The following is an 18,108-nucleotide window of genomic DNA, read 5'->3' on the forward strand; positions in this document are numbered from 1 at the left end:
TGAGCTCTACTGGTCCTGCCGACCAAGGGCAGCGGACACAAAAAAGGCCAGGACCAACCTGGCCTGCCACCCAGAGATGTTCCTTCCTCTACCCCATGGCATGTCCTTCCCCTCCATCCAGACAAGACAGCACATCGCCTGCGTTCACACCTGGACAGTCATACGAGGGCCTCAGTGGTGCTCACACAAGCAGGGACACATACTGCCCCCTCCCTGCCCACCTACCTCAATGCACACTTCAGCACACACAAAACAGCCACACGCATACACACCAAGCGTCTATTTTCACTACTCAATTGTCTCTACATTCTTAATTAAGGCAGTGTTTCCAAATCTTTAATACCTTTGCTTCGATTTCTCTACAACCCCTCCACCTGGCAAATGCTAAGAAGATTTTTGCTTTTTGCTATTGGTACCCGGGGTTAAAAAAGAAAGAAAAAAAAAGGATGAATATGCATTTTCAAGCTATTTTCTAACTACCTACTATTCCCAAGATTTGATATCTCCCCCCTACCTGCCTCCCATCAAGTCAGTGAGAGTCCAAGGCCAACAGAGAGAGAGGACGCCTGGGGACACTTGTGGGCATCCCCTCCAGATTCCTGCCCAGCCTCCCAGCCTGAGCCTCACGGCCCTGGTCTAAGGTGGGAGCAGGAAGCAAAGGTGCTCTGCCTGGAGAGGGTCCAGGGCTGGAGGCCGGTACACCTGGGGCATCGCCACATGCTGGAGCAGACACACCGACTGGGCTCCCTGTGCTGCTGCCCATATCCCACCCTGGCCTGCTTGCCTGCTTTCTGGGAGGGAAACAGAAGCAGGAGGAGGGGCTTCCCTGGTGGCGCAGTGGTTGAGAGTCCGCCTGCCGATGCAGGGGACACGGGTTCGTGCCCTGGTCTGGGAAGATCCCACATGCCGTGGAGCGGCTGGGCCCGTGAGCCATGGCCGCTGAGCCTGCGCGTCCGGAGCCTGTGCTCCGCAGCGGCAGAGGCCATGGCAGTGAGAGGCCTGCGTACCGCAAAAAAAAAAAAAAAAAAAGCAGGAGGAGTGTGTTCCGGAAACAGCCCTCCAAGGAGTGGAGCCCACATCTTTGTTCTGTGGAAAAGCAGAGGAAGGAGAGCTGCCTGCCAGGGTTTGACAAGCCCCGAGCGCTGAGGCAGGAAGTCGAGTCCCAGTTGGGCCCCCCCAACCCCACTCCCACTCTAGCCTGAACCCTGGTTCCAGAGGCCTTGCTCTTAACTGCTCTGCCAGGGACCAGACTACTTGAGGCCATGGAGGCCATGGAAAGAGTTGGGTTTTATTCCGGATATGATAGGAAGCCCCTGGAAGGGTCTAAGCAGAAGTATGCCTTCAGGTATTAGTTAGAATTAAGTTCAGGTGCAAGAAAAGCCCAGCATAACAGTGGCTTAAACAACATAGGAATATAGAAATATAGTTTTCTCTCACACAGAAAAGCCCACCAGAGACAAGCCACAGACTGGGAGAAAATAGTTCTGAAAGACACAACTGATAAAGGACTGTTATCCAAAATACTCAAATATCAACAGTAAGAAAACAACCTGATTTTTTAAATGGGCAAAAGACCTGAACAGAAGAAGATAGATATAAAAATGGCAAATAGGGGACTTCGCTGGTGGCGCAGTGGTTAAGAATCTGTCTGCCAACGCAGGGGTCACGGGTTCGATCCCTGGTCCAGGAAGATCCCACATGCTGCGGAGCAGCTAAACCCACGTGCCACAACTACTGAAGCCGGCGTGCCTAGAGCCTGTGCTCCGCAGCAAGAGAAGCCACCGCGATGAGAAGCCCGCGCACCGCAATGAAGAGTAGCCCCGCTCGCCACAACAAGCCTGTGGGCGGCAATGAAGACCCAATGCAGCCAAAAATAAATAAATAAATTAATTAATTAATTTTAAAAAAAGATGGCAAATAAGCACATGAAAAGATACCCAACATCATATGTCATTAGGGAATCGCAAGTTAAATTAAGTTACCAAAATAAGCTACAAGGATATATTGTAAAACACAGGAAATATAGTCAATATTTTTAACTAACTATAAATGGAGAATAACCTTAAAAATTGTGGATCACTCTATTGTACACCTGTAACTTATATAATACTGTACATCAACTGTACTTCAATTAAAAACAAAAACAAAGGGACTTCCCTGGTGGTCCAGTGGGTGAGACTCTGTGCTCCCAATGCATGGGGCCCGGGTTTGATCCCTGGTTGGGGAGCTGGATTCCTCATGCATGCCGCAACAAAGATCCTACATGCTGCCACTGAGACCCGGTGCAGCCAAAATAAATAAATAAATATTTTTTTAAAAACACACAAAATACCACTACATGCCTATTAGAATGGCCAAAATCCAAAACACTAACAATACCGGGACTTCCCTGGTGGTCCAGTGGTAAAGAATCTGCCTTCCAACGCAGGGGACACGGGTTCCATCCCTGGTCGGAGAACTAAGATCTCACGTGCCGCGGGGCAACTAAGCCCGTGCGCCACAGCTAGAGAAAAGCCCAAGCACCGCAAAGCAAGATCCTGAGTGCCGCAACTAAGACCCGACACAGTCAAAAATAAATAAATAAACAAATAAATATATTTTTTTAAAAAACCAAAACACTAACAATGCCAAATGCTGGCAAGGATATGAAGCAACAGAAACTCTCATTCATTTCTGGTGGGAAGGCAATGGTACAGCCACTTTGGAAGACAATTTGTCGGTCTCTTACAAAACTAAACATGCTCTTACAATAAAATCCAACAATCATTCTCTTTGCTATTTACCTAAAGAAGCTGAAAGCTTATATCCATAAAACGTAGATCAGCCTTATTCATCATTATGTATAATATTATTTATGAATAATATTTATCATTCATTTACAAATGAATTATATTTGTAGTTTATGAATTTATTCATAATTGCCAAACGTTGGAAGCAACCAAGATGTCCCTGAGTAGATGAAAGGATAAATAAATGGTGGTACATCAGACAATGGATTTAAACCATCTAGACGTGAAGGAAATTTAAATGCTTATTAGTAAGTGAAAGAAGCCAGTGTGAAAAAGCTACATCCTGTATAATAAAAAAATGACATTCTAGGGACTTCCCTGATGGTGCCGTGGTTAAGTGTCCGCCTGCCAATGCAGGGGATATGGGTTCGAGCTCTGGTGCAGGAAGATCCCACATGCCGCGGAGCAGCTAAGCCCGTGCGCCACAGCTACTGAGCCTACGCTCTGGAGCCTGCGCTCTAGAGCCGGTGCTCCACAGCAAGAGAAGCCACTGCAATGAGAGGCCCACGCACCGCAAAAAAGAGTAGCCCCCACTCTGGCAGCTAGAGAAAGCCCGCGTGCAGCGACGAAGACCCAACGCAGCCAAAAATAAATAAATAAATTTATTTTAAAAAAAAATGACATTCTAGAAAAGGTTAAACTGTAGAGACAGTAAAAAGATCAGTGGTTTACAAGGGTTGGGGGTAGGGGGAGGGATGAATAGGTAGAACACAGGATTTTTAAAGGAGTGATACTACTCTGTAAGATACTATAATGGTGGATATGTCATTATACATTTATCCAGACCCGTAGAATGTACAAAACCGAGGGTGATCCCTAATGTGAGCTGTGGACTTTGGGTGACAATGCTGTATCATCACTGTTACAAATGTCCCAGTATGGGGCTGTAGGTTGATAGTGGGGGAGGTTGGGCCTGTATGGGGAAGGAGGTATATGGGAACTCTCTATGCTTTCCACTCAGTTTTTCTGTGAATTTAAAACAGCTTTAAAAAATAAAATCTATTTAAGAAAAATTTAATTACTGATACAGACAACAATATGGACTAATCTAAAAAAAATTATGCTGATTGAAAAAATGCAGACACAACAGAAAGAATACAACATGACTCCATTTATAGGAAATCCAGAAATCACAATTTTAATCTATGGTGACAGAAAGCATGTCCCTAGGTAGGGATTGGTCGGGAAGAAGCACGAGGGAATTTTTGATCATGGATATGCTCTATAGTTTGGCTGTGTTGGTAGGTATAATACATTCTGCATACATTTGTTAACATTTGAATATACACATAAAACTATATAGATTTGTCAAAAATCATTACATCATAAGGTTAAAATAGGTGTTTATTGAGGTAAAATTTATCTCAATAAAGTTAGAAAAAAAGGGGGAAAAATCCCACCAGGGCTTATTGCTGTGCTCCATGAAATCCTTGTCAGAAGCATGAAGGCCTGAGAATTCCTTCCTACTTGCAAACTAACAAGTAAGCTGACCACAGTTTCATAGATGCTTGCAGAAGACACAGGACAAGGGACTTTATTACAGCACAGCGGGCAGCATGAGGTTCATATTTGCACTGGTTCCCCTTGCCCCCCAAGTTCCATGGGGCCAGTGCAGTAGGCCCAGGTGGATGCTGTGCACACAGTAGGTTTGTGTCAGAGCTAAGGCACACTGGGTTTAGGAAAATCCTAATCTTCTAAGATGCTGCTAGCAAATCTAGCCAACATTTGCCCTGGAAAATAACATTATCTCTATTATCCTGCTCAGGAAACAAATCTGTTCTCTGTTCCAGAAGACACGATCTTAGTTTCCCCAGGCTATTTGCCTTAAAACAACTCTTGAAAAGAAATAATTTCATTTAAAAGATGTCACAAAAGTTGTAAAAATGCCACAGAGAATTATCTCCCAACAGTCCTCAGGGACCAAGACTCCTTCTATCTTGCTGCTCTGCCATCATTCCTAGTATTGCTTCATGGTTTTAAATAGCTGCCTCAGCTCCAGCCATCACACCAGTATTCCAGACAACAAGAAGAAGGAAAGGGGGAAGAAAAGAAATCCCCTTCTCTTTAATGACACTCTCTGGAAGTTGCACACACCTTAGGCCTGACTTATCCAAATGGCCACACCTGGCTGCGAGGGAGGGAACTGTAAGACACATACCTAACTAAAAATCTATTACTAAAGAAGAAAGGAAAACCAAATACTAGTGGCAACCAGCTATCTATGTCCTAGACAGTTTAATCATGGTCTGTGTATTTACTGAAAGCGCTGAGGATACAAGGATACATAAAGCCCCTTCCCAGGAGCCCTGGGGGCGTGGGGAGCCTCATCTAGTAGTCATCATCAGTACTTTCCGCCTTCTCCAAACTTAAAGAGCGATGGTGGGCCCCAGAATGAGGGCAGGGCTCACCCTTATCTTGCTTGGTGCAGTGGAAAGACCTTGCCGGACTTGGGCCTTGGACACTGAGTTCAGCCCCACTTGTGGCTCTAAGCAAATCCTCTACTTTTCCAGGCCTCAGTTACTACTCCTTGTGACATGGCAATAATAATAAGCCCTGATGAAGAGGCCAGATGAGAGCATTAAATAAACCACATACGGAAAGCAATAGTCATAGTAGGAGCTCAATAAATGAGACTTCCTTTATCTTTCTTTTCTGACCCTGAGCTATCATGGCTATATTGGGCACTAGCTCTGGCCAGAGATATGAGAAATAAAGTTGTCCCCAGTCTCTCATAGAACTTATAGTAGGATGAGCAATGGCCCGAGTGAAACTCAGGTCTTGCCTCTTCAAGGGCTGCAGGGCCCTTCAAACCAGAGAAGCAGCTCATAGTAGAATAACCAGGGTTGAATGCTGTGCCCTGTCATGTCCAAAGTCAATGTGAGTGGGAGCCTGAATGGCTGACTCTGGGCCGTAGGGACAAGGTAGTCATAATCGTGTTATCTCATCTTCTTGGGACACTGTACTCTCTGCAGTTTTCGGGTCCATGATGAGAACAGCCTAAAGAATTCATCCAATGAGAATATGGAGAGGAAGCCAGGGTCCAAGCTAGTGCTTTTCAGTCTTTCTTCCTCGAGGGTCATGTCCTTGGCCTCACTCAGTGCCCCACAGAGCCCACTCTTAGATGCCCAACACAGGGGGCGCGGGGCTCTGGTCCATTTTGCGTAAGAGCAGGATAGTCGTGCGGACTCTCGTGAGGACTCTTGAGAATTCACCCCTAGGGCAAGTAGTTTGGGCCTGGGACAAGTCCTAGGGTCCTTCTTCTTTCCATAAAATCTAGTAAACAACAATAAATTGGCTTCAGACCATTCTTCATCCCCCTGAGGACAGGAGTCCTTTCTGTGCCATGTCCCCAGAATTCCAGGGCTCAAGAGTCACCCCCTGCAGAAAGCCTTTTCTTCTTTTTCCTCCCCTCTATCCACTCCTCCCTGCACCTCCCCACTCCCTTGTCCAGTCCACACCTTGCCACCAGCTCCCAGACCACCGCACTAAAATCCTGGGTCAAGACATCAGTCTCCACCATTTGCTGGGAGAGCCCAAGGTCAGGGATCGTATCTTGTCCATTCCTGTGCGTCCAGTGTCCAGTGCAGGGCCTGGCACCAGTTAGAGCTCAGAAGGGGCTGCTTTTATGACTGGACTGCTTTTATGTCAACCAGTACCATCTGCCTTAGCCTCTACAGTGTCATCCACAATAAATACCAAGCCCCAGCCCCCCACCTGCCACTGCCATGAGGTTCTATCAGGCTGGCAATATCCTAGAATAAGGCCCCTCAAGAGTCCCAAATAGTCCTTCATTCACTCAACCATTACTTCCCCAACTAGAAGCCAAGCCTTACGCTGGGACACAGAAAAGGGCACGATCCTGCCCTTAGTGGCTCACAGTCTGGTCGGGGAGTCGGATGTCCTCTTCCCCTCCTCCCCTCCCTCCTGCTCTCGCTGCTGGCCTCCCTTTCTTTGTTCCTTCCATATGTACATATTGAGCAACAGACAGACAACTAAACAGAGTGACAAGTGCCAGGAAGGTGCTGTTGAGAGCTCTGTGGGGGAGAATCCCCAGTGGTCACTGGAGCCCTTGACAAAGGACATTTCCAGGAGATTCAGTATAGAGATCTAACCCTCCTGCTAGATGAGAAGCTGTGAGTCATAAGCCCCAAGCAGCCCTACAGACTTCCCCATGAATCACCCACTGCCCCATTCTCCTAATTAGAGGCACACGCCATGGGGAATTCTCTTTGGATGAGAGGGAGGAAAGGCGGGGGAAAATGTGGGAGGATGGGGCTCAGAACGGAGCCCCTGAGGAACTTTTCCCACCGTTGTCCTTCCAGAGTCACAGCCCTGGTCCCAAGAACGGAGCCCCAGGATAAGCAGGTTTTGGATAGCCAGGACCATCATGTTATTTCCTGATTACAAAGTGCTTTCATATGTTTTATTTCATTTGCACACCACTGTGTGTTACTGGAAATTCTCCAAGGGAAATTGCCTCATGTGGAAGGGAAAGAGGTTGGCTGAGCAGAAAAGAATCACTTCCCCCTAGCTGGAGCCCAGGACCCACCCAGAAAGGAGAGGAATTGTCCAGAGCCTTCAGAGTTCTCTCATTTATGCATCACATTTACTGAGTGCTCACTACATGCCAGGCACTGTTCTAAGGGCAGGAGATCCCACAGTGAACAAGACAGACAAGGTCCTTGCCCTCAAGGCCTTCTGTTCTAGTGGGGAAATAGACCACACGCAAATAAGTAAGTGTTAGGCGGTGATAAGTGCTCTGTTGAGAAGTGAAGCAGAGAAAGGGATATGGGGTGGCCAGGGTTGGGGCAGGGTGGTTCTAGTTTAAGTGGGGTGGTGGTCAGGAAGTGGCCCATTGAAGAGATGACTTTTGAACTGAGAGCTGAAGGAAATGAGGAAGCCAGACGCAGGGATCTAAAGGGAGATTGGTCTGGGCGGAGGGAAGAGAACGGGTCCCTGAAGCAAAAGTGAACTCTGCCTATGCTAGGAAGAGATGAGTGAAGGGGAAGAGTGGCAGAAGATGTGGTCAGAGATGTATCAGCCAAACAAGTGACGTCAGGTTTTGTAGCCTTTGTAAAGACTTGGCCTTTTATTATGAGTGAGGTGGGTGCCATGGAGGGTAGGGGTAGAGGAGAAAAAGAGACCTCATGTGTTAGAAGTTTCACTCTGGGTTTTTAAAAGTCTAAATAACTCCCTTCCAGTCATGGCAGACCACATCGTCCAGAACCACTCTACTGCTGAGGACTAGAAAAGTTGGACAAAATACTTTTAAACATTTCAGTTTGAAGACATTCAAGTGGTAAAAGGGCAGTGAGGAACTGTGGGATCAAGAGCTGGAAGAGGAAAACCCAGAGGGATGAGCATAGCATTGGGTGCCTCTTTTCCCCGAAGGGCTATCTGCCAATTCTGAAATGAGAAGCTGAATGGCTAACAACTTGAGCAGAGGTTTTAACTGACTCATGAGTATAATGGGACAAATATTAGAGTTCAGGGCACACCAGGAAGGAATCTGGTATACGCCTAGGCTTTCTCGTATATTATCCCAAAAAGTAATACAGGCTGGGGGGCTTGGAAAACCCCCAAACTTTTAGTTGCAACTACTAAAGAATACATCTTTAGAAGAAGACTGTAGCAGTCATCACAGGGTCTAAAGCCCAGCTTCAAGTCCTCTCAAGCCATCTCTGTCTCTGTTTGGGTTAAGGTGATCTGGGATTCCTAGACCTCCAAGCCACCTAGAACAAAGTAAACCCTCTTGAGAAGAGGGTAAAACTGCCTTAAATAATCTCTAAAATTTTTCATACACAGTGCCTGTCACTCAATCAAAATAACCAGGCATATGAGGGAATAAAACATGATTTTACAAATATCAAAAGAAACCATAGGCAACAGATATAAACACAAGAGAATCTATATAGTTATTGGTCACAGACATTAAAATAGCTATGTTTTATACGTGAAAGTATCAAAATGGAGAAATAATAACAGAATTTTCCAAGACTAATGAAAGACATCAAGCCACAGATTTGAAAAAAGCACAAATCTTAAGCAAGGTAAATAGGAAGAAAACTACAGAGACATTATAATAAAACTGCTTAAAAAAGATTGTAAAGCAATTATTCTCCAATAAAGATGTTTAAAAAAATTTTTTAAATAAATTAATTTTAAAAAAAGAGAGAGAGAGAGAAAGAGAAAATCCAAAGCAACCAGGGAAAAAAGACAGATTACCCTCAGAGGGACAACACTAAGTTAGTAAGCTGACTTCTCAAAAGACACTACAAAATTGAGAAGACAATGTCTTCAAAATGGTTGAAGAAATAAGGTTGAAACTGGAATTCTTTGCCCAGTGAAAACATTTTTCAATAATGAAAGTAAATTAAAATATTTGTAGGGGAGCAAAAGCTGAACTTGTCATCAAAGGTGTGTACTATAGGCAACACTAAAAGGGTAGCTTTGGCTTTTGGTGGCCAATACACTGAGAGGGACAGTGCAGAAACAAGAACAGCCCTGAGGCTACTACAGTAACATAGGCAACTTCTGATGGTGGCTGGACCAGAGAGGAGGTTTTGGAAGTGATGAGAAGTGGGTCTATTTTGAAAATGGTTATGTTTTGAAAATGGACCTGTCTCAATTTGCTGATGAATCAAATACAGGTTATGAGAAAATGAGAGGAGTCAAGGATGGCTCCATAGTTTTTGACCTGAGCTAAGGGAAGAATGAAGTTGCCATTAACCAAGATGGGAAGAGCACAGATGGAGCTGGTTCGGGGGTAAATCAAAGGTTTATTTTTGGAATTGCCAAATTTGGAAGTCTATTTGATAAAGACATGGATATGTCAAGGAGGTTATTGGATATACAAGTCCGCAGTTAGGGGAGAGGTCTGGAGTAAAGATTAAAATTTGTTTCCTTTCTAAAATCTTTACTTTATGATGATGATGGTGGTAGTGGTAGTGGTGATGATAATAATTATGGTTAAAGTGGTTAATGCTTATTGTTTATTGTGCGTTGAGTACTGTGCAAAATATTTTGTGTATGTTATTTCATTTAATATTAACAACTACCATGTAAAGCAAATACTTTCATCACTCCCTTTTTAGAGATATGAAAACTGAGGCTTTGAGTGGAGAAGTAATCTACCCAAGGGCATACAGTAATTACTTGTTGAGGCATTTGGAACAAAGTCCCAGAATTTTGGTGGTATTATTCGAACATCTACTGAGGACTTTCTAGGGGACAGTCACTCACTCCTTTATAAAGAAGACATATGTAAGTACCTGCTGCTCCCTAACCCTTGGGATAAGTCCTGGGGCCCAGAGATGGGGCAAGACAACTCACTTCTCCCTGTTTCCTTTCACCAGGACACTCTGGGGAGGCGTGCCGCTGCTCAGGTGGCATAATGCGGACAATGAGCCTTTCCCAAGCCTCTCCGATGAGCCCAGAGGCCTTTCATTTAATTCTTAAAAAGCCTTTGAAGGTCAGAGGTTATTGGCCCATATTACAGATGGGGAAACTGAGGCTTAGAGTTTGGTAACTTACCCACAGTAAGTCACAGAGCTAACAAGTGGCAGAAGCAGATCTTGAACTCAGGTCTAGCTGGCTCCAAGTCAAGTGCTCTACCAGTCCACAAAGATCCCTCTCAAACGTCAAGTCTTTAGTGCCCTCCTGGCCTGGAACCCTCTTCCCAGCTTACCTCTCAAATAGGCAACTGGGCTGTATCACTCAGGTCTTAGCTTCTCCAGTCACCCCATCAGAGAGGCCTCCCTGATCACCAAAATCTAAAGGACCCCCCCTTTAATATCTCACCTTCAGAGCCTTCATTCTTATCTTATTTCTTAATTATTTATTTACACACCCCAACAGCACCACTGTTAGCTACTGGAGGATAGAAACTTTGAAAAAAACGTAAAAAAAAAAAAAAAGAATAGGAACTTTGTCTAACACCAAAGCATCCCTGGGCCTATAGAGAGTCAATAAATATTTGTTGAATGAATGAATGAACGAATGAATGGACTGCTGCTTAGCCTAAAAAGCCACAGTCAAGAAAAAGGTGGTTCTACCGTATTTCCCTTAGCAGAGCACAGTTGTGTGCACTGTGGCGCTAGCAACCGGCATACCCTCTGTTCGCCGAAGGATGAGGACACCTCCTGAGCCGATAAAGGGGAGCAGAGGCTTGGCTGGACCCAGAGGCTGTTCTCCAACAGGTTTGCCCTGCAGGGCCCCAGGAAAGTCCCCATAAGTGGTCAGCCCTCCCACCTGCTCCCCAGAATGCAGCCTGCGGAGAAAAATAGCCCCGGGTGACCTGGATCCACCCGTTGAGGTGTGGGAAACCTGAGCTCGGCCCGCGCGACCTCGGCTTTGTTTGCCTCTGTGTATGGCAACCAGAAACCACCGAGCCTGCAGTTCTCAGAGGCCGCCTCCCGCACCCCGCACCCCCCTTTATGTTAATCTCCTAAACTGATTTGTCAGCAGCAGGAAGTGACATGACAGCTTTCCTCACAAAAGGGAAACTCCTCCGCGTTTCCATGGGGATGGAGGCTACTGTAGGATCACAGATTTATATAATCTTAAAGGGGTACACGCAATGATGTCATCCACCAGGGGCCAGGGGAGGGAGGGAGGGAGAGAAATGGAGGCCGGAGGCTGCAAGTTCAAGGCCAATTAGCTGCGATTTGCAAAATTCCAAGGAAAAGAGAGGATGCAGTGGAAGCACTTGGGGTTGCTAGTCTTCTAATGGAATAATGGGTGTCTGGAAACCACCGAAAAGCATAAAGTATGCATTGATGCATATTCTACGTACTAGAATTAGAGGGCTGGGAGGAAGCTTACCCATTAGATCCACTGCAAGGTGGTCATTTTATGGGTGGGAAAACTGAGACCCAAGAACCGCTAGAGGTCATTAGGAGAGGGGAAAGAGACCTGAATGTTTCTCCAGTGCCCACAACATGCCAGGCACTTCTACATTCATGAGCACATTTCCTCCTCACAAGTGAAGTAGGTTTTATTATCTTCATTTTACAGATGAGGAAACCGAGGCCCATAGGGATAAATGGCTTTTCCACCTTGATATTATGGGGTAAAACCATGCTGACGTCTGGTTAGCTACAAAGCTCATCTTTTCCTCACTCCCACAAGCTGTCTTTTGGACTGAACTAGGGCTTTCTTCCCCAGTCTTCTTACAGACCCATGTTCCCAACTTTGCAGTGCCGTTTACTTGCTGTATGACCTTGAGCTACAATTAGAGGGTTGTCGCTTCACCTCTCTGAGCCTCAGTTTCCTCCTCTGTAAAATGGATGTTGCTTTAAAAGTTAAATTGGATCATCTGGAAAGCACTTAGCACAGTGGCTGGCACAGGGCGCTAACTCTAAAATTGACAGCTGTTATTACATTATCAGTATTAAATGATCGAGTTGTCCCTATGTCAATCTCCCAGCTGAGAAACAACATTTTAATAGTTTAAGCATCTTTCTTCTCATCTTAGGCACTTTTTTCCTTCCTAAGAAAAGCAGTTTCAGGCCAAAACTGACATCTTCTGGAGGGCCTGAGACCAGGAATCGGATGCATGGGGAGGAGGGGTTATCACCCTGGCTCTCCAGGGCTGGCAGGAGGTTAAGTAGCTTGTGCTGGGAGAAGTCAGTGAATTGTTTTCACTGGCGGCTCCCTTAGGCAGCCACTGTATTTTTCCACTGTGTGGATCACAGTGGAGATTAATGTTGGTCCAGCCAGTGCCTGCCAAGCAGAAAGTGATGGCCCGAGCCCACGGGGATGTCAGCCATGGCATCTGCCACGGACCCGAAGTCGCTGGTACATTTCCACGAAGGGAGATATTTGCAAGAGTAGATTTCTAGGGTTTGATAAAAACACTGGGTATGGTTTGTTTTGAAAGGCGTGAACATACTTGTCATTGGAAGCCTGGCCGAGGAAATGAATTTGCCAGCCCGGGGTAAGTTCTTAGAACATGGAACACAGGGATCTTTCAGGCCCTGGGAGTCAGGTGGTGCATGGTGAACCAGTGCAGAAAGGTCAAGGCCTTGAACGATGGGGCTGGACCAGGACCACTACTCAGAGCACCCCTAGAAAAGTAAAGTAAGATTTTCGCTTTTCTGCTTCCTACAGCACTTTGTCCAGAAACAAGTAAAGGAATGCAGGGGCTAAGGGGCCAGCAACCCAGGAGCGTCACTGTTATTTAGTTCAACATTAAAGACTGGATTATGGGTTGGTAGTTAATTACACCTCTGCATTGGCCTGTTTGGCAAGACAGAGTGAAGATCGAGACTATTGCCCTAGAGCAAGTCAGATTTAATTGTCTATCTTCTTCAACGAAATTATGAAAGCAGGGCAGCAAGTGACCGGAAGGAGGCAGCCACCAAAAATGATGGGTACGTGTGCAGAGATGCCTAGGGGATGTGCTCCGAAACAATAATGGTCAGGTTGGGGGTGGGGATTTCTGGTGACTGGTCTACACTGTATTTGCTTATAGTGCTTGGTATTCTTTTCACAAAAAATAAAGGTCTTTTCAAAGGCAAAAAAAAAAAAAAAGCACACATGAGAAGCAAGAGATAAAGCACAAAGCACATAGAATTAGGAAACAAAACAGATGTAGGGCCCAATTCCCCGACTTGTGCCACTTAGCTATGTTGGGTCTCACCATCTTCATTTGCAGATCTTGCTGAGCTGTTCTAGGGTCAGTCAGCACACCCTGCCTTGCACATAGTGGAAACACATTTATAGCAAATGTGTTGAAAAACTATCATCCTCATCCCTTCAGCAGAGATCAGGGAGGGGAGGGAGGCTTTTTATGGTATCCTGGGGAAGTTATTAAATGGAAAAAGCAACCAAGTCAATGGCTACTTCCTAGTTTTGGCTCTGGGGACACTTGAGGGAGACATGATGGGAAGATACATGGGTGGACACTTGAATCCAATACCAAGAGCTCAGCTCCAGCACCTATGTTTTTTTGTTTGTTTTTTTATGATTGATCACACTTCTCTACCATCCTTGCAACCCAGCCATCTTGTGGGACTGAGGGGCCACCGAAGAGTATGGGATCAGATGCCAACACACATTCTGGAAGACCCTGTTCTCCCCTATTTCAGTGGTGGGAGAGGGATCAGTCGGGCTGCCCAAGAAATAAAGCATCAAGTTTTCAATAGAAAGGCCATAATTTATTCTGTTGTATAAAAAAGTCATCCTTACGTAACAAAATGTCTTCTTAGAAGAAGAAATATATTATTTCAGGTCATAAATAATCAGCAAACATACAACTGTTGGCAACTTAAAAACAAAACAAAACAAAACCAACACTGGTGCTTTCCATCAGTGCTGAAAACAAACCTGCTTGGGCTGTATTTACAGGATATTACAGTACTCACAACAGAAAATTGAGGTATTTGGTTCTTCTAGGAGTAGACACTGACATTTGTGAAGGTGGACCACCTACACAAAAATAAATAAAATAAGGTATATTCTCATATGTATATGTGTCGTCGGGAATGGTAATACTGGTAGGTATGTCAAGCATGAAAGTGTCTTCAGAAAACAGGGACAAGCAAAAAGAAATCGACTCACACGCTGAGTCCTCTCTCTTCTGCCCCATTTTGTCATAGGGACTTTATGTACCCACTGTATGTTGGTCCCGAAACCTGCTGAGTTCAGCAAACGTCTTGGTGCTAAGTCATCACTACGACCACTCAGGAACCCAGTGGAACTCGGGTGAAATTAAATAAATAAGGACCAGCCCTCACAAGCTCCCTTCCCTGGAGTTACTGCATTTCCCCTTTCAGGAAGGAGCCTGGAGTCCTGCTGGGTTGGGAGGATCACCTCCTGTGGCCTTTCAGCAGCTGGGAGAAGTTGTAATGGGGCTCTGAAGGTAGCTCAATGCACTGTTCGTGGGGTGGACGGGGATGGAGACCGGGAAGTTGAAGACGGTGGTGGTGGAGGTGCCGCAGTCGAGCACAGCCATGGCGGGACTCCCCGCCTCTGCAGAGCAGTGCGGGGCCAGGACCTGGGACTCAAACTGCAGCAGCTGGCCCATGAAGCTGAAGTTGGGAGAGATGATGCTCCTCCTCTGCTTCACAAACTCAAAGGCCTCATCCAGCTTGACTCGGTTAGTCCTCATGAGGTAAGCGAGGCAGATGGTGGCTGATCGGGAAATGCCCGCCTGGCAGTGGACAAACACCCTTCCACCAGCGTTCTTGATGGAATCTGGAAAACAAAGTGCAGTCGGTTACTTGAGAGCCCAGGAGAACAACCCCAACCCCAGGAATAGGGTGTCTAAGAAATGTCATGTGTGTCCTGTCCAGAGATGGTCAATATCGCCTCATGCCATCACACGGACACTGTTCGTGGAGGCAGTGTGGAAAAGAACAGCAGGGCATTTAAACCCAGACCAGGCATCACCACTAAGCAGATTGCTATTGCACAAATCAACATCCTGAGATTCAGTTTGCTAATCTATAAAACGGGACATCGAATCTATATTTCTCAGAGATGCTACCCACACCAGACTGACATTAACGTCTAGAGGAAAGCTTAAAAGTATGTCACTCGGGTTCTTGCCATAGAGTTTAAGCTCAGTGACTAAAACGTAAGGAGTGAGGCAGAAGTCCCAGGCATCTGTTCCATTTACCTATGAAGTCAATTGCCTCGTTGAACCAGGAGCTGATGTCCGCCTTGTGGCTGTCCTCCACAGGGATGCTCTTGTACTGGTAGTGACCCTCAAAATGGTTGGGACAGTTGGCTGAGACGTTGATCAAGGCAGTGATGCCCAAGGCATCCAGCATATCCTTGCGAGAAGCATGATAGGCACTGCCCAGGTACAAAAAAGGCAGGATCTCCACTGGGCCACCCTGAAATCCAGAAATATCCAACACTTGTCAAGCTTTATTCAATGTCACTGCTGGTGCCCACACCCACAAAAACTCCCTGCTGGAAAAGTCAGTTTCAACACTGGGTGAACTTTGTAGCACTGCTGTTAAGAGTATAAATAAATAGGGGACTAAACCCATTTGCCTAGGCAGGGCCAACAAGTTCATTTCTGTAGTGCCAACAATTAGAGACCCAGTTCCATCATACCACTTAACCATGGGATAAATAATATGCCCGTGTCCCCTGTTATAAATAGAGCTGCATGTCGCCTTCTATATTCTCACTAGCACTGCTCTTCCACCTTTGCCAGCTGTTCCTTCTCCCCTCGGGCACGGCTCCTCCCTACTAACCTGGTCGTAGAGTGGGGTGCTGCAGGAACTGCACCCGGATTCGGCGCTGTCGGGGACGCTAGTACTCAGGGGAAGGCTGAGCCCCATGGGGGTCGACTGTTTGCTGCACAGCTCCGGGCAGGAAGCAGAAAAAGCTTCATATCCTCCTGGGAATAAAAAGAGACATTTTTTTTCTGTTAGTACCGCCGAGACAGGGCACCTTCATACAACTCCCCCATCCACTAAGGCTGTAAGTTTATCCCGGAGAGGCCCAGGCGAGTCTTTTGTTCCTAGTGCCAAAGTCAACAAGTTCCCACAATGCGACTCAGGCGTCCAAGCGCTCCAGGTGGGGCAGCCCCCCAGGAGCTGAGGGCCAGGGGTCCCCGGGCAAGGCGGCAGGGGGCGTGCGGCCCGCCCCTGAGCACCCCCGACGGCGTACCTTTGAGCAAGAAGATTTGCGCACCGCGCGCCTCCCGGCAGAGCGCTCCGGCGGCCAGAACCAGGGTGCCGTCGCGCTTGGCGCAGTCCAGGGCGGCGCTGCGCTCGTCCAGCAGCACCACGGCTTGGTAGGCGCCGGCCAGCAGGCGGCCGCGCAGCTCGGCGTTGGGCACGATGTGCTCCAGGCCCATGGCGCCCTTGGCCCGGCGCCGCACAATGGTGCTGAAGCGCACGTTGACCGAGCCGACGATGTGGCCGGCGTTGAAAGCGAAGAAGGAACGACAGTCCAACAGCAAGCACTGCGCCGCGCGCTCCCGCAGCAGCGTCCGCAGGCCTCCGGCGTCCAGGGAGCCCACTTCCATGACCATGGCCGGCCCCAGCGTCCCCAGCGTGCAAGTCCTCCTGTGCTCTTTGTCCTGGGAAGCCAAAAGTAGAGCGACGGCTTTCGAGGAAAAGCCCGACCCCGGTTTTCTTTGCGCCAAACCCCAAACTGCCTTTGGACTGAGCGAGGGGTCGTCGTGCGAGACTCTAGACCGCCTCGGTTTCCTTGCTGCTCTCCCAACTGCTCCTCCGGCCCGCCTAGTCCCTACAGCCCCGACGTCCTTCACAGCGAGCCTGACCCGGGTGAGCGCGTTTATATGTGGCCTCTCGGCTGGCAGGCGAGGCGGGGAGGGGCGGGTCTCGCGCGCTCAGGGGGAGGGGGTTTGTTTGTTTGAATAGAGATCACGTGACCGGTGCGGTGACGTCACCCGCCCTGCCGGGCTTGGCGCCGGAGGAGCCAAAGGCAAAGACGTCATCGGCCTCCGAGTGGGGTCCGCTGGCTGCGCTCTGGCTCCGGCTCAAGGCCCCGCCAGGCCATCCGGCCTGCGCCTGGCGCGTCCCCGGGGACCTGGCCCGCGCCGCTCTCCGGGCCCGGCGGGGAGGGGAGGGGACGGGCACTGTGCCAGGCGAGGACTGACCTCCCGGGTGCGAACGGCAGGGAGATCCGGCCGTTTGCCACCGGCCTCCGCCTCCCCTCCCCCTCCACCGTGTCGCTTCCCAGCGCCCCCTCCGCCGCCCACCGGAGCGGAAAGGGGTTTCCTTTGTTTTTGCATACACGTGGGCCCCTTTCGCCCATTGCCTCGTACCCAGTTGGCGAGGAAACAGGTTCCCGAGGAGAAGCGATTTACTTGCCCAGTATCACACTGCTGGGGGTGGGGCAACAGCGAGGCGCCTGAAATGAGGGCTGAAGACAAATCCATCCCAGAACTACCTGGCTGAGTTGGGGTGGAGGTGTTCGGGGAAATATTCTCCTGTTCCCCAGACTTCCCTGTTACTTAAAATGTACATTTAACGAGTAAAACGCCTTCCAATCGAATACCAAGCGGAAGAATCTCATTCCTAGTCGTGTAGTCCCTAGACGATTGTGAGCCAATGGAGCGCAAGTCAGGGGGCTGAAATCAGGGTGAGGGGTCGCAAGGTGCGGTTGTGGATTGCGGGGTTCGGGGTTTAGGGAGGCGACCCCCATCGCGGCTCGACAGCGCCCCACCAGGGGCCGCCGGACACGTTTCTGGCTACATTTGCCTAAGACTGAGCGGCTCCATCTCTTTATGCCCCAAATATGTACTGATTGAGCGCCTACTAAGCGCTGGGCTCGGGGGCTGCAAAGGGGAACAGGGGCCGGGCGCAGCCCCCACGCTCTGCTTCTCACC

The 18,108-nt window shown here is 48.0% G+C and overlaps 1 protein-coding gene across 1 annotated transcript; it reads right to left on the bottom strand.

The window, feature by feature from the left end:
• Positions 1–13,932: 13,932 nt before the first annotated feature.
• Positions 13,933–17,057, bottom strand: DUSP1 (dual specificity phosphatase 1). Its single transcript, XM_060296610.2, has 4 exons — positions 16,419–17,057; positions 16,001–16,146; positions 15,412–15,631; positions 13,933–14,987 (listed from the first exon to the last, which is right to left on the bottom strand). Exons 1-4 carry the CDS (start codon positions 16,783–16,785, stop codon positions 14,617–14,619), a joined length of 1,104 nt encoding a protein of 367 aa, XP_060152593.1. The 5' UTR covers positions 16,786–17,057; the 3' UTR covers positions 13,933–14,616.
• Positions 17,058–18,108: the final 1,051 nt, after the last annotated feature.

This window comes from Globicephala melas, chromosome 3 (assembly GCF_963455315.2).
Source record: "Globicephala melas chromosome 3, mGloMel1.2, whole genome shotgun sequence".
NCBI lineage: Eukaryota > Metazoa > Chordata > Mammalia > Artiodactyla > Delphinidae > Globicephala > Globicephala melas.

Excerpts from the sequence above, each read along its gene's own strand:
- DUSP1 (XM_060296610.2), bottom strand. The coding sequence starts at position 16,785 with ATGGTCATGGAAGTGGGCTCCCTGGACGCCGGAGGCCTGCGGACGCTG. Across the intron at positions 16,147-16,418 it reads GCAAATCTTCTTGCTCAAAG|GAGGATATGAAGCTTTTTCT; the intron begins GTACGCCGTCGG and ends TTTTATTCCCAG. Across the intron at positions 15,632-16,000 it reads GCACCCCACTCTACGACCAG|GGTGGCCCAGTGGAGATCCT; the intron begins GTTAGTAGGGAG and ends TCTGGATTTCAG.